Here is a 27086-nt window from a genome sequence, read left to right on the forward strand (position 1 = left end):
ATAGAATTTATCTAGTCGTATTAGTTTTTAAGTTTTATTTTAATAATTTTATTATTAAACTAGTTTTAGTGTTGTATTTTTATAATTTAAGATATGTATAATTGACAAGTTGAACGAGTATTGTCATAGTCCAGTGTTTATTGCAATAGCGTTAACTTACAGGAATCAAAACCTTATTACATATATGCCAATTGTTGTAGTTATTGCAAAAAACACAGTAGGAATTTGTTAGTGATTTTAAAACGTATTTTAAATTGATCTACTTTATTTCCAGACGCAAGAAAAAGTGCATCAGATACTTGGAAGCGCTTGCAGCGGCATGCGGAGGACTTCCCCCTCCCACTGAGGGAGACGACGGTGATAACGACGGCGATATGGACGGAGACGAGGCCGATCCCGCCTCCGATTCGGACTCGTCGTCTGCGAGGGACCGCGACGGATCGCTAAGCAGTCCAGCGCTTTCTGCACTCAGTTCCTTAACAAGTCCATGCGCCCTCATGCCGAGTCCGGCGAGCTTGGCCAGCCCGGCGGCTCGGGCGCTGCCTTCGCCGCTTCCCGTGCAAGAAATGCTCATCGATTTTAAACCGCCGACGCCGGGTCAGCCCAACCCTGTCAACGCGCCGCCGACGCCAAGGTTACCGGTGGGGACGAATCCGCGCGATGCAAACAATCCGTTAAGTGTCAATAGACTCACGAGCAGATCGTGTGGCTTAAGTACTTTAAATCTCAACCATCTATCGGCGCTGCGGTCGAACCCTCCTTCGAATCTGTCGTCGCCGCACTTACCCTTTTCCCCCGACTTTAGTAAAGCAGTGCCATCTACTTCGAACAGTCCTTTGCTTAGTGATTACGCGAGAAGTTCTATCAGTGGATTTGGACAACATTTGTTAGGCGAGGCGTCGAGATCGGGCAGCGGAGGAAGTTCGGGCGGCGTGGGGAGTAGTTCGGGAAGTAACGGAACGTCATCTTCCGCATCGAATTCGGCTTCCACAAACAATCCCAACAATTCCAATAAGGTCATATCGGTTTCATAGTCATAGCTGAAAAGTCAATACGTCTTCTGTGATAATCAAACGATATCGAAGTTATTAGCAATGAGCTGGTTACCAGTCTGTTTCTTATTATTTTTTAAGTTTACGCTCATCAATATGCATTTATATTTATTTTAGCGAACTACGATACATATGATTTCTCCTGCGTAATTGTCGGTCAGTTGTAGTCGTAGTTAAAGAATCGCAGAACACATATTGACTTTTACACGATTATAGAATAACCTGCATATATTTTATTGTTAAAATTTATATGGCCTTATCGATTTAGGATATGATACTTTATAAAAAGAGTGATAAGAAAACGTATAGTGAAAACCCAGTAGGAACAAATTTTTAATTGCGATGATTCATGGACACGGATGAAAATTGTTAATGTGAGAAACAATTTTACGACAAAAAAGTGTGGCATATATAGTCAAGAACTGGTGTACTGTAAATATTTTTGTACTATGTCTGTTGATTAGTAATTATGATTTTTTTTATATAAAAGTAAAAATTCAATACTCTTATTCCTTTGCCAATAGTTTTTAAATAATGGTTTCATGAATTTTCAATATGTGGTTTCGTTTAAAGCTAGAATTATCTGTTGGCAAATGTGACTTAAAATATTCAAATAGCTACGTAATGCGCTGTGAACTTGGTAAAACGATATTGCACTTTCTTCCATGGATATGTTTTAGAGTTCCCAATATTCAAATACATTAAACTTTGAAATATAATATTTTAATAATATTTATATCAGGTTTGATATGACTCGATCATTAATATGACCAGAAAATTAATTAACTAATGTTTATTTAGTTTGCACAAAAATCACAACTTGGTTTTTAATCCAAATTTTGTTTATTAAAAACTGCATTATTGTAAAAAAAAATATTATACAATATTATCTATAAATGCCTAGATGTATGTGTATTTTTTTCTGTAAGGCGCAGCATTCTGAGATCGGCGCTCATCAATTAAAACAATGTAATAAACTCAGTATATACACCAGTTTCACCAAAATAAAATGAATGATGCATATATACACGTCTAGGCAAATATGGCAATATTTTATTTACTATTCAATATTCGAATAGTTGATATGACGATTATTTGGAAACTCAAAATTTATTTTTGCTTACTTATTTTATATTTTAATATAATAAAATATACTGTTTAAGAGATTTAATAAAAAAAAAACAGGTTCACAGTGTTCTCAAAAATGTATTTGTAAATGTTCTTTCTAAACAAGTGTGCAATATGATGTTAACCATCTATGTTTCAACCCTATAAACATTTCAGGGAACTATCATGGTGCTGTTTGGTTGTCTTTTTTTACATACATATTTGTTTTTCATTTTTAATTATTACGATTGCACATACGAGGGGGAAATTTAACGTTTAAAAATTAATAGTATGTATATTTTTTGTATTAATTATTAATTTTAACGTTGTATGATCTCAAATTTTCAATTAATTTTAATTTTGTTAAGATCAAACATTTGTTTCTCGTTGTACAGTTTTTAAGGTCAACATTCGAAACTTACACCATGCAACTGAGATATGCGAAAAATTAGTCTATTTTATTAACAATGAAATGTTCCTCTGTGCCAATTTATCTTAAGTTTTAAATTAACTGTATTAAATCATTATTGATAGGACATGTAGATTATTTGAATTTTTTTGTAAAATTAAAAATAAAAAGAGATTTTTTTTCTTTATTTAGTTTTTAGCGTTATCTTTGTTTTAGCAAGTTTCAAGGCTAAGCGACGACAGCCTATGTTTTGTGAGACTGATCTCATGAAATGGTTAATTTAATCGCACACTTTAGGGGGAAATTGTTAATTCGAAAGGTTTTTTTAGAACGAACCGTTGTATTCTCGGCCATTGTAAGATTTTTTATACGATCAAAGAGTGTGTACTGGTAACGGGCGTAGGCTGTGAATTCTATTATAAAACTCGGTGTTTTTTTTGTTGACTCAACGTGTATTATATTTTGTCTTTTCAAAAATTGGTTGTTCGATCGATTTTTGTACGCTGACATGTTATTAAAAAAAACAACAACAAAAAGGTGCTCAGTTGTGAATTTCCAATAATAAAGATAACAGTATTGTGCCATTATTTTTTTTTTAATTAATTTAACTTTATATACTGCATTTTGAAGATCGTAAATTTTATATAATCAGTATTTATATAAATAAATTTATTTTTGTTTCTTCAGAATTTTACAACATTCCTGAAACTACTAAAATAATGTTGAAAATGAAAGAACTATTTTAGTATAGATTCTTTTGTAATTTGTCAATTGAGATTTGCAAAAAAATGTGCCAATGATATTTTTCTCTACAATAATATTTATTTTATACATATATTCGGTCTTTGTATTAACGACAATGTACTATATATTATAAATGCAAAAATATAGTCTAGTGATGATCTTGACCGATATTTATCATAATCATTCTTGGGACGAACGATACATTAATCATTTGTAAACAAGATAAAAATAAATTTTACGAGGCTCTGAAAATTATTTTATTTAAAAAAATGAATTTATTAAAAAGTACAAATCTATAGATGTGTGATCAAATTTTAATATACAATTAATATCAAATCAAAGAAAATAATTTTCTCCCGAGAATGAATGGTCACCTCACTTATTAATTTATTATTAAATTGTAAAATATGTTATTATATTTAATTGAAAGAGAACCTCATCAAATTAAGTGTTGCCAATTTGCAAAATGTATTTTTTTTTATTAAAATTAGTTATTATTAATAAGTTTACTAAATTACACGATTCTGTGAATAGTTAAAATTGAAGCATTTAAATCTTGTTTTGTGTTCACAAAAGTTTCTGAATATATTTTGGATGTTGTATGATTTGTAAAGTACATTTTTTATTGATTTTAAATTGTTTTATGTGATCTTTTTGTGAACACAACTTTTTTTTTTAAATATATATTATGTACTATAATACTATATCATAAATACCACATGAGACTTTTTATATGTATAAAGGTATAATTTTGTAAAAAAAATAAATAAATAATTGTTCAAAATAATTAGAGAAAATTATTAGTGTAGAGAAAACTTTTTTATTTGTTTAAAAGTTATGTTGTACATATAGGGTGTATGAAAAATGTTTAAGGCGTAATAAAAACTATACAGAAGAATGACTGGATTTTATTATTGAATAATATATATATTATATAATATGTATGAATGATATATTTAAAACATGACGAGAAGTAAATCAATTTATAAATAATGAAGAAAAAGCTTTTTGTTTACGTAAGATTGTATAGAAAAAATAATGAATGTACCTACGTAAATATAATTCATAAAAAATATATTATATCGATAAAACATGCTTCGTAGTTTCATTTTTGTGTTATTTTTCAGAAATCTTAAAACTAATTTATCAATCATTCAATAGGTACGTAGCTTTTTAATAGTTGCAAAGTTCTGGCTAAGAAAGACCGAAGGTGGTTTCTGTTCTGGTAAAATGTTTTATCTTGCCCAGCAAGATATGAAAATCATTGTCCTGCCAGATATTATTTGAGTTTCGCATATATTGTGAATTATTTCGTCTTCGCTTCCGTTCATCAGGTTGGCTACTGCTACGGCTCCGGTCTCACGTCTGTGGAATGGTGGGTGCCGTTGGATCTCCCACCCGCTAACCCACGATCGCAATGCACGCCCGCCAAGTGTTGCCACTCTCCGCATTGCCAATTTGGGGTTTAACAATATATTAATAAGCTAAATACGGTGAGTAAAGAGAATGAGGTAGCGTTTCAAGCTAGACCAACAAATTTCAATCATCGTAAATGTTAATGTGTGTGCTTTACTCTTTCTATCCTAACAAAAAAAGCCAACACTTTATCATTAGATGGCATCACCATTGCTTTTTTATAGTGGTGAATACATACCTCTATTTTAAATGTTGCTTTTATTAAAACTGATAGAACCCATGTATCATCGGTAGTAATACAAATCTTCACTAAAAATATGAGAAGTAGAAAGTCAGACGACATCTGGGAACGAACATGTTTTTGATTAACGGATCTCGCTGAAATTTTTGACTTGTTATAAACTTTTATTATATTTTTCTGTATTTTCTGTATTTCTTAAACATCGATTCCTCTATCTGCCATTACCATATTGTACCCTTCAACGCATTCCCTCTCATATTTAAATTCAGCAGCCCACTTTTTCACCATTGTGTATGAAGGACAAGTTGTTCCTAAAGTGTCTTCAAGAATTAGATTTAGTGTTAATTTCTTTTGGAAACAATGATTCAGACTTTACTTCAGAAAATTCCACAAAAATCGCAGGCTAACTGACTAGCGAATAAAATTGCATAGCCACTACCATTTCCCATAACTTCACAAAAAATAAATACGCTCTACTCATTCTATATAAGGCTGCGAAATTTTGCAATCCCTCGTATGTGATAGATCTTCGATCAAATTAATTTTGATTTATTGAATCCATTTAATATAGTAGAGGTAGTATTTTAAGTAGCTGCTATAATTTTGTAAACTATCTGAAAATATAAAATTATAATATAGTATAATATTAAGTAAATGTTATACACCAAGTACCAGTAGTAGCTTGATTTGCATGGTTCACTTTTGATGGCGGTCTACCAGTAGCAAAACCCACTCCTGGAGCAGTGACTGGCCACACAGAGGAAGATACTTAGCCTACCTCTTTTCCTGTATCAGCAACACTACTTAGCTTCCTCGTAGAGCCTCAACCGCCGGTGTATTTCAGCAGAAAAACCAAACTTGGCAACAAAAGCTCCAGATAAATGTAACGCTAGGGCCTCAGTCTCTCCTAATATTAAATTGCTAGGGAGGAAGTACCATAATAATCAATATGATTAGCACCCCTGCGACTGGTAACACAGATATGGATCATCAGACCCCATTTCCCTCTCCTAGCAGCAACACGACTCCGATATGTGTCGATTGGCGTCAGATTCTTCACTCAACGTGCAACTATGATCTGCCATTATAATACATTTGTCATTAAAAATTTAAATAATTTTTCATTAAACTAATTAAAATTCATTAAATATTCTTTGTTTCTACTTGTTTGTGCGAATATTTGTTTTTCACTATGAATATTTTAAAAACAAATATAAACGGATTCACCGATAAACATGTCTGCCGCTATATAGGGACAAATGATCCATATTTTTTTTATAAACAATTTTTAAATAGCACATTAAAGGATCAGCGTATAAAGTATTTTTGAAAGTACCTGAATGTAAGGAAGATTGCTTAAACGCTGAAACACGAAATATTTATAAATAGTCAGACAGATAATTGGATTAGATTATGTTTTTATCGAGTTATTGTTGCAAAAGAAGACAGATTTTGCTGCCCGGATTTTTAAAAATATATTTTTTCCACAATGTAATGAATGAATGAAAATGAAAAAATAAATGAAACAAAAAGGTTTTTGAGCACAGTCGTCTTCTTGATTTTTATTGGTACTCGTAGATAACACAATAAAGGATCAGCGTACAAAATATTTTTAGAAGGACTTGAATGTAAGGAAATTTGAACGCTTCTTATTGTATGAAACACGAAATATTCATAAATAGTCATAAAAGAAATTAGACCTGCTTGTTTATTAAATTTCCCAAAAAATAAATAATGAAGACAAAAGCAATTCAAAATCAAACAAAAAAATCTAATAATCACAAATTTATAATAAACATAATTAACCGTGCTGGTTGTAAGCATTGTAAATGTCAAAAGGGACAATGGTGTAATTAAAATATTGATTTTGTATATTAAAAACCATTATCCACAGTTCAGATGTTAAGTGTGGTTATTCGGGTCATTCGTAGTAGCACGCTGTCGTAGCACCACCACGAACTTAATTTGATTATACATTCTATCGTTTCAACGCATTACGTATTGACCTGTTTATATCGCGGTCGTATAATAGTGGGAAACTAATCCGAAACGACATGTGAGTTTAACAATAGAAAAAAGGAACTGAAAGTGTGGTGGTATTTGAGTGGTTGCTGAAGATGAAGTGATTTTCAATGCGACTATCGATTCGTACAAATATTTTTAATTGATTCGCACGTAAAATGCATTTCGGCTTTTGTTGCATAATAATGATGCTCAATATGAGGGATGTGTATAGTGAGGGCAGAAGCAAAACATTTTTGTAAGTATTCAATTTGTATTTGTAGATTTAAGCGGTTCATAAATAAAAGCGGTTTTATCCATCATCTTGAATTTACATATTTTTTAAAGATCGATAAAACGACTTAATTAATTCTAGATGCATCTGAATCAATATGTTATGTATTTTGTTTAACGGTATGTTAAGGCATTTGAGCAATTTCTTTAATTAAAAAGACCATATTTCCTACCAAATATATTTTTATGAAGCACATGAATAATATAACCATAAATATTTATTTTTATCATATAACATTTTTCCCCCTTAAGTATTTTTTTAAATAATAATAATAAACAAACACTAATTTACAGGATAAAATATTCTTGCCCTGAAATCTTCATATTGATTGTTTAGTCATTGCATCTGCTTTAAACCATAAATCAGAGACTAACCACAAGAATCTTTCTAAAACTTATGCTGTAAATTAGTCAATGTTTGTAAAAATGCGCATAGATCTTAAGACTGCAAGTTGCTATTCCTAGATATATTTAGTTGAATATGTCAAATATTTATACCAATAAAATATGTTCATTTTTATTGTCATAAAGGAGCAAAAATAATGTTCTAATTCACTTATTGTAATTATTTTATTTTTTTCATTTGTTGTCTCTAATAAATATTTGAATTAATTATTTACAGTCGAAACAACGTCTAGCGTTCGGCCTCCGTTCACAAATCCCACTCTGATTCTCCTTTTTACCAGTGGGTCGGGCCTATTTATACAGTTACATAAAAATTGAGAAATATCCTACGATAACATAAACAATAATATAATAATATATATAAAAGGATATTTAAGTGATAACATTATCTGTATATTTATAACATTATTATCAATTTTATTTGCGATATTTTACACTCTATGTATAATTCTATCGTTATTAAATAATCATACTCATTTTTTCAAACCATGCAAAATCCAAATTAATATTGAAGAAACATATTATTACACATTAAAGTAGGTTCAGTTTGTAGATTAATTTTTTTGATGTAACAATAAGACAATAAACTATAAAAATATCCATATGGAATATTTTAGTAATGCAAAATTAAGTTCTTTTTGTGATATTTTATACCCAAATAAATAATATTTTTTTTATTAACATCGTAATTTAAATTCCAAATAATCTAATATAATCCATTGATGAAACACTGTATTTAGGAATAAAATAAAATTATGATTGCAAAATCTAAAATCTATAATGAAACATATAAAGTTACAATTGTATAAAATAGCATTTGACATGTATGTAACATTGTACTACAGATCAAATGCATCATATCATGAATTAGAACTGAAGAATCTGGAATCTAGCCTATCGCTCACAGACATATTACCGATCAAAAGAAAGTACTATGATAAAAATCGAGCGCCAAAGCTTTTGGGTCAAGCCACCGTAGTTTACTTTCACGTGACTGTTCTATCGTTAGATTCAATTAACGAAGAATCGATGGTTTGTTCTATTTCATAACGTTAGTGGAATACTTAATAGATGAGAGAGTAATAAAGTTTAATTTTCAAGACCTACGTGGCAGATATATTTCTAGCACAATCGTGGCGCGATCCAAGACTGAGGCTTCCCGAAAACATGCATGAAGAATACAGAATTTTGGACGTGGAGTGGTTGAACAGCATTTGGAGACCAGATTGCTTTTTCAAGAACGCCAAGAAAGTCACGTTTCACGAAATGAGCATACCGAATCATTATCTATGGCTGTACCATGACAAAACTCTTCTATACATGTCCAAGTATGTTTATATTATATCTATGCTGCCTTTAGTTTTAATTCGAATACCATTTTGAATCACCTAACATGAAATGAATTTAAAAAGATCTGCAGATTTCCGTACATCTAAAAAAAATAAACAATCAAGAGTAGCAAATTTTATTAAACATCTTTTGGAAATAAATGATTTGAGATCAAATTTATTCAAGACAAAAAATCTATTTATGTATAAAAGGTTTCGAAAATCTTAATCCCTAATCAGTCATAATAATGTAATTTAAAATATATTTTATTGACAATTTGAGAAGCTTAATAAAACATAGTTGTTATATAATTTGAGCTATTTAATCTTTGTATCAAAAATATTGTTATACATTATAATCAAGATTAACCTTTTCAGGCTGACATTAGTCCTATCTTGTGCCATGAAATTCGAGTCGTATCCACACGACACCCAAATTTGCTCAATGATGATCGAAAGTCGTAAGTATAGTTAATAAAAAAATGTGACCTCGTATTGCGATCGATTTGACACGAAACTCTGGTTTTGCCAGACGTAATCTATGTAGTGAGAAAGTCATATGGTTTCACTGAAAACATAACCTATCATGAAACTGTATATTTTTAAATTAAACCTTACAGTTTCGCACACCGTTCACGATTTACGATTCATATGGAACATGACCGATCCATTGGTAGTAAATCCTGAAATAGAACTACCGCAACTCGACATAGCAAACAACTATACATCTGACTGTACCATTGAATACTCTACAGGTAAACCATATAAATATTTAATAACAATACTCGCGGAAAATTAAATTATTGACATTTAAGGTAACTTCACCTGTTTGGCGGTGGTGTTCCAGCTTCGCAGAAGACTTGGTTATCATCTGTTCCATACTTATATTCCTTCAGCTCTCATTGTTGTGATGTCGTGGATATCCTTTTGGATCAAACCAGAAGCTATTCCAGCAAGAGTCACGTTAGGAGTAACTTCGCTATTAACTTTAGGTATTATATTTATTTTATTATTCGCTTTTAATATATTTACATTAATTTATATTTATTATACAGCCACTCAAAATACACAATCACAACAATCGTTACCGCCTGTTTCATACGTGAAAGCAATCGATGTTTGGATGTCTTCTTGCTCGGTGTTTGTATTTTTATCCTTGTTTGAATTCGCTGTAGTGAATAATTACATGGGTCCTATTGCTACAAAAGCTATGAAAGGATATTCAGATGAAGATATCAGATCAGATTTAGATGGTTTTAAGGTATTATTATAATCTTACAATAAAGTAGAAAATCATTTTTTTAATATATTATATAAATATTTTTAGAGTGTATTTCCTGATGATGAACCAAGACCTAGTATTGCTGTGCCTCAATATGATACGTTTTGTCATGGAAGAGAAACGGCGCTCTTCATTGATAGATTTTCCAGATTTTTCTTTCCATTTTCTTTTTTCATATTGAACATTGTATATTGGACAACATTTCTTTAAACATCTTTGAATATTTAACTATACTTTGCGCCATTTAGATACATCGTTTCACATATAAAAAATAACAAAATAAATTAAGTAAAAATAAACGTTGTAAATATTATGTAATCTTAATAATTACAGATAATTATTGGAAATCGTGTGTTATGATTTATAATTAATATTAATAAATATAATTATATAACTTAATAATTTTCGTATTTTTTTTTTTGATATAGCATCATTTTTATTATTTTAATATAGAAATTGATTTTTATATATCTATTTATGTATAAGAATATTATGTAATAAAGTAATTTATATAAATTAAAAAAAAATCTATTATAATAAATAATTTATAACTTGATTTTGTGTAAAAGTTAATTATGTATAAATGTAGAATAATCATACTCTTGCTAAGAAAAAAATAAAATAAAAGTGAGTCATAAATATAATATTCTATACCTTGATTTTGTTATAATTAATTTGACAACTTATTGGTATTTCTTGCAAATACTAAAAAAATAATTGTAATTTTATTTTTTTGATTAAGATAGATTATGTCTTTTTTTGTAGTATATATACACATTTTTGTAATTATTAATCATTTAATACAGCTAATATTCTTTTTTATTTGAAAGTCTTACAATAATTTGTAGTCAATTATTTATTGTGTTAAATAAAAAAAATATCTGTCAACACAGGATATGCAAGCAAAAAATTAAAAGAATCACTATATTTTTTTAATGAATAAATAATTGCGCAATATATATTAATATTTTTAGTTGATACATATTTTAAAGGTTACAAAAATTGTGCCACCTGTAAAATGATAGATAACCTTGAAACTTTAAACCAAATAAATTCACTTTATTTTAAGCTCAACTATAATTAATTGCGGCGCTTGTGTTAATAAAAAATGTACAGTTGCTATTATTATAATTAATAAATAATCTTAAGGAGTAGAAATATAATACTTGTTATATAACGATAAGGCGCGTACGTTGAGATACATTCCCTTTCGCTCGCTCACGTGTTAAGTGCAATAAGGGCGTGCGTTATATGCGTTCCGCACGCCCACTTCTTCTCACTCACTCTCGTCACTTAACACGCGAGCGAGCGAAAGGAAAAGTATCTCACCGCATGAGTGAAAACGAATTTTTAATGTGATTTTTAAATTTTATTGAGATCTTTATTTGTATACTTATCCATATTTGAATATCACCGATAAAAAATTCAAATAACTCTAACTTATTAGCTAATGATTCGTATAAAATTGGTAATTCTAAAACGGGGAGCTTGACGGTCGATTTTCCCAAAAAAATGGAACATCTTACATAGAGCCCTCGATTATAGTACAAATACAAACATACGTGGTCACACGTTTACACACAAATAAAGAATAAATAATGAAACCATAATGCAACAAACCAAGTTATTACATAAATATCACTAATCAAAAAAACATTTGATTAAATAATGATAGTGACACATTGGGCATATAAATTAAATTATATGATAGTATGGCATGTTGAGGTGTCTTCTTTTGCATAAAATAAAAAATCACACCGTTTTGGTGTTAGTTAATACATAATAAACCATTTTTTTCCTAAATCGTTCAATAGTTGCATATTGTATTTAGCGAGTAAATTGATTTACTAAAACGTTATTATAGAATAAAAATAATTTACACTTTTTACCTAATGTACAATTTTCTTAATACATATATTAAATATTCAAGTATAAGTGTTAATTTTAAATTTATCAGGATTTGTAATACACTATCAAATCTAAAATTTAATACAATCGCAAAATGCTAATATCACAAAAATGTACTTGAAAATGGATTATTGAAAATAAATAAATAATACATTTTTTTAATGAATTGAATGTTTTTATTTCACTGCTTGAAATGTATGTTTATATAATTAATAAATATATTTTTTCGATTTAATTTTTTTTACTCAAACTAAAACTGAAAGAAAAAGTTTTGCATGAACATTTTTGATAATGCACACATACCCAAAAAATAGGATGGTTTTATAAGACACGCATGATCCCAATAGGTAATTTTGTTTTTAAAAAAATAGAACAAACATGTAATAAATAAATAGAGGGTGATCGATAAGACGCTTTACCATTTAAAACAAATAATACATAATAATAAATATTTTTTTCATTTTCTGAAAATTAATTATTGAAAATTTTCCGGAGAAAATAGTTATAATTTGGTGCTTCTTGAAACAGTGATTTACTGTGAGTCTAATTTAAACAATAAAGTGTAATAATCTCAGAATGGATGTCTCTATTGAGTATCTCGATAAGAGCATATTCTAAACTCTCAAAGTCCTGGAATTTGAGAAGAAGTTACATATAATAAAATAAAGTCGTGACACAAAAAACTTTTTTTTAATTAGCAAGTATTGGAAAAGTTTTTGTGATATAACACATCTTATAGCAAAATAATTGCTTATAAAGTCAGAGCCACAATGAAGCTACTTAAGCAAATTTTCGAATGCAGAATAATTTGTGCTCTGGGAGTATCTGAAGCTAAATAAATTAGATCTCGATGAATCTGGTAGATACATACACATATGAAGCGATATTGTCAAAAGTTAAATTTAAACGGTAAAGCGACTTTTTGACAATTCGTATAATAAACCCAACGAGCTTATCATCTAACTTTCCAACCAAAATTGTATACTTCTTTAAAATATATTTGAGCTATGTTTAATGATTTGATTTTCAATCTTTTTAAAAAAAAAATCTTTAAAAACACATACGTGTTCGAGATCCACCTAAACCGTACACATCTTATTTGATGGTTTTTGACAATAATTTCAAGCTAATTTATTTACACCTTACGTTTACCATGACATTTATCGCAGGGGACTACAGTTTTTTTATCGATGTCCCCTCGAATGCCTCTCATATATTTGTTAGCTAACGATTCGCGAATTGCACGTGTCAGGCGCATCCACATTTTTCCACCACCATCCCCGGTATCGATCGGAAAACAATGTTCATGTGATGGTTGAAGTACAGCAGCGATATAGGACCCACTTTCCTGGGGTTACAGCATGGGCCCTTGTACTGGGGCGGCGCCGCCAGATGCACCACGTGAGTGTTTGGATATTTGTGCATAAACGCGAATAAGCAATCGCCCATGCAGAAGTTTGCTTCGTATCGTTTGGGAGCTATGATCCAATCCCAACCGAACTCAACAAAGTCCACTGTTAAGGGGTAACGACAGCAGCGCGTTTCTTTAGAGTTTTCGGTGCACTGGAGGCCCACGTTTCGCTTCGTTCTTCTCCTGGGCTCGTCGTCTACGTAGAGCTCCAAATAAGGCATCTGAAAAATAATAAATAATATTATAAAATGATGCTTCGATGTTTCTTTGTGTACATACTATTTAATATACGTATTCAACAAAGACAATGGTTTGGTAACATTAAAAATCGAAAGAACACCTACAACTGCACAATAGCCACACACACTTAAGAGTAAATAAAATATTACAAAACCTATAAGCTTCTAAACTTGTTTAGAAAACACAAATAGTCTCACATCGAATAAGCATTGTTTGAATTATCCTTTGTAATTATCGGACCGCCGCCCTACGTGGGACCTTGAACCCAGCTTTCACAAGGAGGATGATTTGCAGGTGGAGTGAAACCCTAATACAATTGGCTCGCAATTGTATTTATCATATTCGTTCTAGTTTCCTTAAATAATCATTATAAAATATTTGTCACTCGGTTACTCGATACTGACAACTAGATTTTACTCGGCCACCAATTCTCCAAAAATAAAAAAGTCATTGAGAGCTTTAAATAAACAAGAGAAAGGTTAAGATATAAATGAAAAGTACCACTACGCTACAGCTTTTTTTATATCATAATATGAAAAAATTGATAAATAAAAACAAGTCATTTGGAGGAGCAGATGTAGGCATTTGTCAACCCTTGAATTTGACCAGAAAAATGCATGTCATTTAATTAAATAGTAAGAATCTTAATGTAATACTCAATTTTTAAATCAGAAATTCTCTGGTAATCCCACATAGAAATTACAAAAAAAAATATGTCATTTCAGTGAAATCATATTGGAATACATTTTCACCGCTAGATATATATTTTTACCAGTGAAAATATAATTTATCTGGCAGGTGCTAGTAAAATTATTATATTTACATACTTATCATTATTTATTTACATGTGATGTATAAATGTTATCGTGAATGTGTATTTTTCAGTGAAGTTACAATTTCACTAGTGAATTCCAAACACATTTTCACCAGTAGATACATATGTATACTAGCGAAAATATAATTTAACCGATAGATGCTAATATGCTACTCTTAAATGCAATTAAATTTGACAGTTGCGAAACGTCCATTTGCTGGTCAAACCCAAACATAACCTAATGAAAATTATTAAACCAATTATAGTTTTAAAACTTTTATTAGGTCAAGTCCAAAATACAAACTAAACCAATTTATCTCTCAGGAAAAATAAGCAGAAGAAAAAGTACAGAAGTCGCATCTCGCATTTGCTCCATAGTTTGTCTGCATTTCGATATTACACTATGTTTTAAAAATATGATATTACTACGGACTTAAATAGGAGAGTGCAAAAACAACACTTCTCAGAAGTCAAAAATTTACGTCAAAAGCAATAAAATCACGTCGTTCCCACTGTGACGGCGCCGACACGATTTTATTGCTTTTGACGTGGATTTTTGACTTCTGAGAAAGGATAATTGCTTTTGCGTTCTCCTATTGGTCAAAATTATGTTTAAATGTTCCTCATTCGATTCTCAGTTATTGTAAATCGTAATATTGTTATAAAAAGTTTTAATATGCACGCTAGATAACCGGGCTTTTTATTGTGACGGTGACAGCACGATTTTACTGCTTTTGACGTGAATTCTAAACCGGGTCCTCCTTTAATTTGCCCATAAAAATACATTTCCTTTAATGAAATACTATGAATTTTAATAATACATGAATATTAAAAATACGACCAACTTTTGCCCTTCCCCCCTCCCTTCTCACAAAAAAAATCTGAAATGACATTTTAAGGGCAACAGTTTCAAGGTTTGACATTTTGTGTAAAATCCGTATATTTGCTTTTCTGACGTTTTTTTATAATTTATTATATAGCTTTTGCTTATCGACCTTTAGATGATGCACAATAAGTTACAAAATTATACCTTTCATGTATATCTAGTTGTCAACTTATTCACGCTCAATGCGGAAGTATGTAATAGTATGAAATTTACGTATATTTTTTTTTTTTTATTTTGCCTAAAACAAATATTTCTTGCGGCAATCAACATTAAAAATTAAATAAATTTCTCGATTCAAAAGACGATGTCAGTTGCAGCGCGTTATATTTTTTCAATCAATAAGATAATTGATGTATTTAGAACCTAACCAGTTGAATTCTGAACTTCACATAATTTAAATGGAATACTATCACAACCAAACAATACTATCACAAAGGTTTGTAGCAGCATTTTGATTTTTTAAATCAAAAATATGTTTATCCCCATAATTAAAATAATTAATAATGATTTAATATCTCGCTATAAGTGGGTTCAGTTCTCAATTGACAATCGTTAATATCTATATAGAATAAGACATTCAGTGTATTAGAACTTTACTTTCATAGTGACTTTTATTGCCATAGCGAATTGCTTAAATTTTCTATTTGCGAGATGAATGCTTCTCTCGTGGTTACATAAGTTACGTAAAAATGTTCAATCAGAGCACTTAAACACATGAACATAATTCAATAAAAACTTGGTCCTTTATTATACGACAAAAACTGTTACATTGGTATATTATAACGATTAAACATATTCATGACGTGTCCCTTAAAAAGAGGTTTTATAAAATAACTTATTTATAACAAATGTGTCAAATATTATTTTTATTCCATTCCATCATAATCACACTAATAATTAATTTCTTTAAATACATTTAATCAATACAAGTGTAAGGCACTGAATGATACGAAAATAATTTAATAGCAATTATTAGTAATGCATTTATAAAAATATATCTTAATAATTAAGTATTTAATTACACTCAATTTTTTTTGGAACGTCCTTTCAGCTTTTACCAGGGAACTTTCGCAAAAGTCAGCCAGTAGTCGTTTTTTTAATATTTAAATTTTATTAAGTCTCATAGTATGTCATTAAATGACATGCACTTTTCTGATAAAATTCAAAGAGAATAGATAAATTCTCCCCTCCCCCGCCATAATAACATCCTTTTATAAAATCCACGTCAAAAGTAATAAAATCGCTCGGTTATCTAACGTTCATTTTAATAATTTTCATAACAATATTACAATCATACAAATACCCTCCCCTTACCCCCCTACCTCCAAATGATATTTCTATTCCAAAGATATTTAAAAAAAAGTCACAAGTAAAATTTTCAATTTAGAATTAGGTGTAGTTTCGTTAGTAAAGAGGTATAAAATATTACATGGCGGTGTTTTCAGAAACTTAAAAGTCGAAACATTGCTCCAAATCATCTTTCTACTACACATTTAGTATTTTCAAACGACAAACGACAGATAATTAACCAAATATTTGTAATAACAATCTTTAAGCTCGAAACGTAGTTTTTAAGTATAGTTATGTATATTTTTATAAAGTGAATAATTCGAAATATTGTATCCTTATTGAACTTTTGGTTATGCATGGAATACATTCTATCCAAACTTTCTGCAAAATGGACTGCTGAAAAGAGGCAGAAAAGCCATTGAAGAAAACCTTGTAGTGACAGTGCATGAAAATAGGCATTGGGCATATAGACTTGTTTCATACAATAATTTGGGGTTATTAAAAGTCTAGTTTCAAATCAAATTTCAAAGGATTCGATAGCAATGAAGTAGCGTTTTAAAAATATTTTTGTATCGATTTGCTACCACTGATTTATGATTACTAACTAGAGAGCAAAAAGTAATCGAAATTCAGGAAATTTTATAACCGTATTATTTAAAAAAAGAAAAAACCTCTAATGTGACTATTAATGTGCTCTTTTAGACAAGTTACAAACCAATATAGATTAAAAACGACCCAGAATACAGTGCAAAAACTCCTGTTTCATCAAAGAAACAGGCAAAATCCATACTCAAACCTGGTCACATCCGGATAGACGCTTATTTTCAAAAGTTTGACAAATTATTCTTCAACATCAGTATAACAACATCTATAGAAATTGTGTATTATAGATAAATAAAATAAAATATTACTCTAACCATTGTTTTTAATTAGAATTACAAATTTTCTGATACTTCTTCTGTTATTCATTGAACTTAAGTAGTAAATCTATAAAGGTAGTTCGTTTTATAATATGTAATCTTTCAAGCTCTGCTTATCTTGTTTAAATAAATCAATTAAAACTGTTGACATTCTATTATTTTATAAGGTAAAATCATTCCATGATTTGTGAAAAATTAAATGAAAATTAGTTTTCTAAATCTATGATTTGATAAGACTATACTAAAATTTATAGGAGAGAGCTATGATACATTTTTGGTCATTCCTTACTTCAAGGTAACTGATAAAAGAGTTTATTCTCAATATATTTGACTTAAAAATTACATTATTGTACTGAGAGATAAAAACATCCTTACCAGATCAATGTCTTCGACGCCAGCCATCGGCACATGATACCTCCGCCGCTTGTTGTCAAAGACGACCTTGACGACCAGCCCCAGTCCGATCCTGGGCAACGACATCCACTCGTCGATCTCGTTGGTGACGTCCACCCGCACCCTGTGCCCCTTACGGAGCTGCGCCCTTGTCAATCCTACCCCCACGTTCCCCGCCAGCACCGCATTCCACCCGCTGCTGGGGCCCCGCCACACCCTAGTCACTTGCACACTCACCGACGATATATCGTCGTCGTCCTCGACTATAGTTCTATTACCCTCTTGCCTCGAACCACTGTCCACTAGATACACATGCAAGAACGCCTCTAACAATCGGCTCTGCATCACGTTATCGGCAAATCTGTAGTACATCACGCGGTTGTTCTTCCACGTGTGCCGCGTATGATGAGGCTCTGTGAAAGATGAATTTAATTATATTTTTTTGTTAAACATATTAACATATCAATAAACAAATATGTAACGATTCAAGCATGGTTAAAACCAGATCGTTGGATCAATCATATGGTTCAAGTAAAACCAAATCATTTTACAGTGTCATCTAAATTTTTATATGATTTTGCACAAATAACACTCAATGCTCAACTACAAACGTATCGAATTTGAAGCGCTAGAGTCAAATTTTAAAATAAATAATATTTATGATGTAACATATAATACGAAAATACAGCTACAAAAACTTTCTTTAGACGTGAAAGCTCATTCAAATAACTTTCCAATAACTCAAACCTCGAAAATAATATGTCTTGCAGAAAATACTAAGTTTTGAGAACTTGAAGTTGGATGATAGCATTTAACAATTTATCTAAATATAGTTAAATACTATTGCTAAATTTAATACCGTATTAAGCAAATAGGCTTAATGCTTGTTTTTTTCTACACAATCTGATATCTGATATTTAAAAATATAAACATTAAGCTTCTGTATTTAACAGAAAAGTTTTGAAAATGTAGTAAGCAACAAAGCTTAAAAGCAGTATCTTAGAATAATATTAAAAAATAGATACATACATATATAATGTATTTATATTACTTAGATCCTGGATTTCATCGCCATTAAAATTTACAATTCGATATTTCAGCAGTAATGCATCTGCTATGGTCATAAAATCTAAGAAACCGAACGATTTATTTGAATACATTACTAATATTGTAAGTTCTAATTCAATATTTAAATAACATACATAAAAATTACGTTTTTGTGACATATTGTATTTTTGCTTAGGGTGATAGTTATAATAAATTAATGTTTTCTAACTACATCAATTCTAAAGTCTAAAAAATCATTGTTGTTGCATTAATATGATACGAAGCATGGACTTTTAGTATTTGTACATTATAAAAATAAGTCAATACAATTATTACTCCTACTATTTTTAAGGTTCTTGTTATAAATCATCAGGGATTGACTAGATCTTGATTTATATATTTTTTTGGGATTTTCATAAATCGTTCGCCTTTCCCATATAAATAACTATAAGCAATTGTAGAATAAAATATTCATAAGATCAGTATTAATATGAGTATATTATAAAAACACATAAAAGAGCTTTATATGTTATTAATTTATTTATAATACAAATATTATATAAGTTTGATCATTATTGATAAGAAATTTTTTTATTTTTCCAAATTTAAGATAAGATTAAAAACATTATTTACAAAATAATCTAGAATTAAAATATTATTTGCTTTGAGTATCTAGATATATTTTAAAATATATTTTTAAACCTTAAAATAACTGCCTGAAATTATATTGCATATTTATTAAATATATTTTTGGCGATATTTTTTCACTATTACAATCAAGATTGTATTAAAAATTTAATATTATTGATTATTGTTATTTTAATTATTTAATACTAATGAAAATTGATCTGAAGTAAGTCGTATAAATCGAATCACTTACTGCGTCAAAATTGCGTTTGCACAAAACATGTTATTTGTACGAAAAGACGCATAATCATATATTTAGATAACACTCTAAAATTAGCGTTTTTGGAAGAGCAAACGTCAATCTTAAAATCATTAAGTGGCACACGATTGTATCGTTATAAATACACAAGTACACATATTCATGTTAATAAATAGTATTAATCTAAGAACGACGTTACAAAGCCGCCACTTTGCAACATCGCATAGAACCGTTTCAAAAAAGGATACGTGAAAAGGATACAGCCCAACTTCCGACAGTTCGCCGCCGGCATTCGACCTGCAACAAAAAATAATTTATAAATAAATCATATGTGCAGCTAAAAATAAACATAAAACGATAATAATAATAGACTCGGTGGAGAGAGAGAGAGAGAGAGAGAGAGGAGCATGAACCAACTAACCTTTTTGGCGTGTTACTTATGAATATTTTAATTAAGCTCTGATTCGTTGCGTCATCGTATCGAATTGTTTAATTCTTTTAAGGTTATCGCAATTAGCAATCGATTAAATCCCGTTAGTTCATGACGTTATGTCATAAAACATATCAATCTCAAATCTGTCGTCGACCTCACAACTCTGCAAATATTAATTGAAATAATGTACTGCGCGTTAATAGCTCCATTTAATTCGTTGTGGTTTTAAGTAGAGTTCAAGGAATTGCACTCACACTGATTCGAGCAGAGTTGATGACATCAGTTTTGGCATTCTTCGTCTTAATTATAAGCATCGAATCGACTCAGGACCGATGATAATGTGTATTCAATCGACGCCTCCTCCGAAAGAATGGCACGCGCGAGGCACTCCGATATTCTGGAATCGGGACATGTTCTAAGTGTTAATGTCCGAGATCGATAACGAAGACTGATCACCACGAAAGCAGGATCTTGACTGAGGATCTCGTGCAACGGAGCCTAGAGCGCATCCCCTCTACGGGTCGTTGCTGAAGAATAACACTTTCGATTTCGTTTAGGACATTTAGCACACTAATAAAATAATCGACAGGATCAAGAAGACGAATGTGTTACGGCTAAAGGAATTTATAACGGGTCGTTAACCCGCGTCTTTTCAACGACGATACATTTGCATCTGAATGACATTTGACCTAGGACAAAAATGATAGGTGGACCATACAAAGTCCCCATTGAGCAGGTTATGGATAAATTGGTTTGTTGTACGTATTGCAAGGTTAAAGCGAATAACCTAACACATTTCAAACATCAACGTTTTAAATCAAAACAAGTAATAGTAAATTGTCTAATTAATTTATAATATTGCTCAAACACACGCGGATTCCACGTGTGCGATTTTGCGAACGACAAGACATGCCTGTATATATATATATGCAAATTTCAATACGTGCATATAAGTGTATGACATTATTCTGTTTGTGTAATTGTCCAATTGTGGTAATCGAAAATGAGCAAGGAACCAAGAGGAGAGTGAAGGGGCAAATAAATAATAGATCTTAAAAAAACATGTTATGACAGTAGAGTACAATGACCAACGAACTATACTATTCAGGACATTCTGAAAGTCAAATATATATATATACATAGTACGGACATATGCATTTGTACATTTGACTCATACATCGTACTCGTTGAGAAATCAACGGATAGCTGACTTAACCGACAATTTACTACTCCATAACTGTTTTAACCTAACCTAACCTAACCTTACAGAGAACATAGTTATAGAACACGCGGAATTTTATTGCTAGCGTTTTACTTTAATTTAGGTAAGTTTCGTTTCATTAATAAAATAACATGTCGCTTTCTAATTTTAAGGAAATTATTTATATTATGTTCCAAATTTAATAAATTAACGTAAAAATCAAAATAGAAAGCAACCGTAATAACAACTTAATGTAAAGACCGTTATCAAGTATTGATTGTTTATATCTAATTATTAATAAAACTTTTCCTAGGACACATCAGTTCTTAAGCCTTCATATTTAAAATTATTTTTTTAAAAGGAAATACGACAATATTATGCTTTAAAATTCATACATATCTAGTAAAGAAAGCAAAAAATAGACATGTAAAAATCTGATTACATGTTTATTATAAAATATATAAATACGCTAAATATACATATGTATTGTACAATATAATAATAAAACATGTTTTATCAAAGCATAATTTTAATCCATAATATTATTTTATATAACATACGTATAAAAAATAATAGTAGCAATAATAATATATGGATTAACCATAAAAACAAAACCTGCTGATAATGCGATGGTACAATCCCGTTTGCTGGTTCTTTAAAATTGTTCTTGGAAACCGAGAGCCAATTATTATTAACCCTTTTCAGCAAATTAGATGGAAATAAATTATAGTATAATGTGATGCAGACATCGATCATTTGCATATCATTTTTTTATATGCAAGTGTTTAATCTTATATAATAATTAACTTAAGAACAAATTTGAGTTAAAATTAATTATATTATAAAACCAGTATTATATTTTAAGAGATTTGACCGATTTATTTATATTATTGTTATAGTTATTAGCAAAATAAAATATTCCTAGCAAATTGCACTACTTGATGTTTTTATTCTTAGGTTATCATAGTTTTATCTAGGGCTGTAAATAATAAAGTTTTATTTTAATACTGTTATTTCGGTATTAAAAATGTGTGCTAGAAAAATTTATGACAGGCTTAAACTAATCATTTCAATGACTAGCAAAAGCAAAAACATTTTGTATAAGACAGAAAATCAATGTCAATGTCTCTGAGACAACTACAAAGTTAACATCCCAACACAGAAAGACTTCTTTGGGAAAATATAAAGGGAAAATAGAAAAATTGGTAAAAGCAAATTGAGGTGGACGAATAACGAGACTAGGACAATTGCTTCGCAATTATAAGAATGAGGTTGTGTAATAGAAATGCTAGATATATATAACTACAATGATAATGAAGATCGAATTTTACATACAAATAATATCACTATTATTCATTATTTAATTTTCATAATAATAAGATTTTCGATTGAATTTTACTATTCATTGACAAGGTAAAAATATTTTCTTTGTGCCATTTTATTCTGTGGGGACCACACAGAGCACTCGGACCTTATTCTTGAAATTCGCGTAATTACTGTGACCAAAAGTGATTATTCATCAATAGTGCGTGTTATTTATGAGCGAACCCTTTAGTTCTAGTCGTAACGAAGGCTTTTGTGTAATCGAACTATACACACAGTAATTTTACGAGTTTCAAGAATAAGCTCCTTTACAAACGAGTGCTCTGTGTGGTCCGCACAGTATCTTTAAAAAAATACCACGAGTTTAAATCATAGTCAGGGATCAATAGGCGTTGCAGCGTAAATATTTTATATATTTAATAAACGGGATTATTTTAGATATTTATTTAAAATATTAGACCAATTTAACCGCAATTAATATGTATATATATTTGGAACACACATACATACATATAATTCACTTAAAGAAAATGTCAGACATTTCAGGAAATTTGAGGAAGTGTTATTTTCCTTAAAAATTTCAGCTAAAGAGCATAAACATTTGAAAATAAACGTATAAAAAATGTCAAGATAATTTTTTTATCATAGAGAGAATATTTCAGAACATCTTCAGAACAGAACAAAAAATGTAGGTCTAAAATTTATTATTTTTTCTATTCTAAAGAAGTTATTGAGTTCATTTTACTGATCAACGCAAAACTTGTACACAAATCTATAATACTAAAATTTTATTAAAACAATATTTTAAGGTTTGGAAACCCTAGGGGGTTTTGACTTCGTAGCTAGTGAGACTCAGGGTGTAATCTATTAAGAGTTTTATTACATTATATTTACATATGTTGCGACTGATGGTAAATGGCGAGATGCATTCTCCGAGCGGTGGTAGAGAAGCTGGCGGCGGGATGTGAGTTCATGATCGTATGTTGTCCGCGAGCGGCGGGCATCTGCTGGTGTCTTGGTGACCGCCTTCTTAAGCTTAAGTATCCAGGCTGCAAAACTTGCTGACTAATCACAATTATGCAGTTATCCAGTCGCTTCTTAGAAAGCGACATTCGTTTGATGGGCATTGTCCAAAATAGTATTTCATATCAACAATTTTGAATATTTTACTCGTGAACTAAGCAGTTTACTGAAAGAAAATTACTCGCTTTGCAGTTGCAATAAATTTTTTTAAATATTTTTCTCATAAACATATTATTTTTTCTGGTCCTATTTTTTCTTATATTATATTTTGCTTGAAAGATTATTTGTAATAATAATAGTTGATATTTTTTTGAATAGCGCATCACTCCTTTCTATTTATTGTATATATTAATTCTCGTTCTTTCTTTATGTCGTCTGTATATCTACATTTTGAAGGCATCTAGATGCTTGATTGCCTTTTCTGTGAGCGTCTAAGCTTCCATTCTGTATTGAAAATGTCGAGAATGTTTTTTTAAGAAGGATAGAGAATATAACACTTTGCCATTATTCTTCTTAAAAACAAGTCTTGCTGGCAAAAAAACTTCTTCATCCGAGAGAATGTTGTCCTGGCTTTTTCGATTCGGTACTTTATCTTTAGTGTGTGGTCAGTCTTCAATAAAATGCATTTCTTGCACTATATTTGACTTTTATCTATACTGCAAAACCAGTCATCTGTCTTGTGTTTGCACATGCTTATAAGTTTTTTTAGTGTTAAATTATAGGCCATATTTTTAACAAGCTTCTGCTACTTTATTTATGAGTGCTTGCTTAATCATACACTGACCTACACTTATATAAATCAAATTTCCATAGTTACCTATTGTTTTTGAATTCTACTCAAAACAAATACCTTCCCATCGCCATTTAGCCATCCCCATTTCTTTCATCTGATATACATTTGTAATACTTTAAAAACCATCTATTCCATATTTTTCTCAGTATTTAAGACCTTGAAGAAGATATTGTCACCTCACTCCAGTAAAATTTTGCATACATAGATATTTTCAGGCCCTGATCTATATTAAAAGTTTATTTGTAACACTACCTTCCGATCTAACTTTGTAAATATAACAAGTATAGCTCTCTGTCAAACTTAACACATGTTTATTAAACACTTAAACTTGCGCACTCATCGCTTCCTAAATATTGCAGTTAAATTCATGATTTATGCAACAAGATTTTGATTAAGCTATTGCTTAATTATATATTATCGAAATATTTTTTAAGCGAGTGCTTTTGTATTTAGGAGAAATAGCAAATCGAAATATGAAATGGCATGCTTAAAAAAGCTCATCTAAGTTTCGAACGCGTCTCGCGAAAGCACGCGAGGGCATTCGAACCCACTGTCGGACACATCGAATCGGTCAAACCGCTTCCAAGAAACAATTCCATCAGCTTCGCCTATAAAAGGGTAGTTGTTGAGGTCATCCTTGGCCCAGTGCGCCTTCGAGAGCTGCTTCGCGGCTCCGCAGGTTCAATAGCCTCGGGAAAATTGACCGAGTCGAGATTTTTTCTCTTTTGCATCTCACACACTCCCCCCCTTATTCGTGATGTATGCGTATTTTCCAATGACATTTAAGCCAAATCGCTCTCTGGATGACAATCAAGACAATATGACATATATTATTACAGTTATCAATAATGCACCCACGAAGACATGCACGGCTCAGTACCGACCGACCAACACACATGTCGGAGGCGGATTTGCGCCACAATGCAATGACACCCTTTGTATTTTTTGCCAGGAAGTACTCAATAAGATAATTGGTCCATTGAATAAAAAATGGCATCAAAGGACCTACTGTCATCTCCAGAGTTCATTGTTCACGAATTACTGGGAAACAGTATTATTGTGACACGGTTGCAACGACCCGCGTGCGAAAAGTGCAATAATGAAACACACGTATATGTTACGGTCAAAGACCGTGATTAACTTAATCGTAGTGTTAGTTCTATACTTAAATTTGAGTACAAATGATTATAATAATGATGGTCTTATTATATATTATATAAAAGGTCAAGGATTCAAACATCATATGAAGGATATGATTTTTTCTGTTTAATAAAATACAAAATTAATAATTTTGTAAAAATATTGTAGCATTCAAACAATATTTTTAAAACGAAAAGTTTCACTTTAAAAATCCTGAATATCTTAAACCTTAACATTGAGTAAATCAAACAATTATCACAGCAAAAGTAAAACAATTAACTTTACCTAAATGTTCCAAAAAAAAATCTGGACCTTATAATAAGGTGTTATTCAACACGTAATTTTATAAAAAAATTCCAAACATTTATCTTTGTTTTTATGTAATTTTCCAAACACAATCTGAAAAACACAACTTAGATTTAGTACATTAACTTCGCACAAATATTATGGAAATAGACAGATATTTTAAGAAAAATTGAAGCATCTAATAATTTGTACTTATACGCTGTTTTAAACATTTTATCTACTGTTGTATTATAAATATAACCAATATTTAATTATGAATCGATTCTTTCTGGAAGATTTTTACTGTGTCGGACTTAGATGATTGGAACGTCGTAAAAAGTTGGGAATCGAATATTGGAATAGGTTTTTTCTGGCGAATCTTAGATGCATTTTGCTGCAAACCTTAAGCGGAAAAATACACAAAACGAAATAAAACTTAACGGTCGTTTCGGAGAAGTTTCGCTTTATTTATAGACTTGAGTTTTTGCACCGCCCAGAACGTGTCATTGATGATCCCGGGGAGACCATTGTCCTGGTTTAGCCTTGAGCCCACTGGACGTTCCCATGGAGCGCATCGTCAGTGGTTCACAACGTAGCACCGGGGATAAAATCGAGAATCTGTCGGAAATCCGGAAAAATCTTTAAGTACCAAATAAATAATTAACTTTTCTATATAATACTTCAAACCTTGACCAAAGTTTTATCATTATGTAAACAAATTTAAATGATACATTTAATTGACGAAATAATATGGTAGTTTTCCACTGCCATGAATATTTATGCAATCCAATTCAATAAGTACTACTTATTGTTA

General features: G+C 30.5%; 3 protein-coding genes across 21 annotated transcripts in view; 2 read left to right on the top strand and 1 right to left on the bottom strand.

The window, feature by feature from the left end:
• pan (transcription factor pangolin) overlaps window positions 1-4207 on the top strand; it is a 210765-nt gene extending 206558 nt beyond the window's left edge. For 9 of the 19 annotated variants that reach the window (XM_088195745.1, XM_088195747.1, XM_088195748.1 and 6 more), the window contains one exon: window positions 275-4207. In XM_088195745.1, the coding sequence (XP_088051871.1) occupies window positions 275-1034 (760 nt within the window). In that variant the 3' untranslated portion in view covers window positions 1035-4207. The remainder of the gene's footprint in view (window positions 1-274) is intronic. The other 10 variants (XM_088195746.1, XM_088195749.1, XM_088195751.1 and 7 more) reach the window with 4 other exon arrangements.
• Window positions 4208-8223: 4016 nt separating this feature from the next.
• Window positions 8224-10603, top strand: HisCl1 (Histamine-gated chloride channel subunit 1). Its single transcript, XM_088193980.1, is given in 6 exon segments — window positions 8224-8701; window positions 8771-8997; window positions 9376-9458; window positions 9618-9752; window positions 9813-9989; window positions 10053-10603. Coding segments are annotated over 6 exon segments (1311 nt in total). The 5' UTR covers window positions 8224-8449; the 3' UTR covers window positions 10490-10603.
• Window positions 10604-11626: 1023 nt separating this feature from the next.
• Window positions 11627-19710, bottom strand: myo (growth/differentiation factor myoglianin). Its single transcript, XM_088195035.1, has 2 exons — window positions 18124-19710; window positions 11627-13819 (listed from the first exon to the last, which is right to left on the bottom strand). Exons 1-2 carry the CDS (start codon window positions 18511-18513, stop codon window positions 13436-13438), a joined length of 774 nt encoding a protein of 257 aa, XP_088051161.1. The 5' UTR covers window positions 18514-19710; the 3' UTR covers window positions 11627-13435.
• Between the last annotated feature and the right edge of the window lie 7376 nt (window positions 19711-27086).

This window comes from Plectrocnemia conspersa, unplaced genomic scaffold (genome assembly GCF_051122295.1).
Source record: "Plectrocnemia conspersa isolate PC_06_02 unplaced genomic scaffold, ASM5112229v1 ptg000010l, whole genome shotgun sequence".
NCBI classification, from domain to species: domain Eukaryota; kingdom Metazoa; phylum Arthropoda; class Insecta; order Trichoptera; family Polycentropodidae; genus Plectrocnemia; species Plectrocnemia conspersa.

What these genes read in the sequence shown, in the direction of transcription:
- myo (XM_088195035.1), bottom strand. Translation starts at nt 18,513, where the DNA reads ATGTACTACAGATTTGCCGATAACGTGATGCAGAGCCGATTGTTAGAG. An exon ending in GCGTCGAAGACATTGATCTG is followed by an intron (nt 13,820 to 18,123) that starts GTAAGGATGTTT and finishes ATTATTTTTCAG; the next exon opens with ATGCCTTATTTGGAGCTCTA.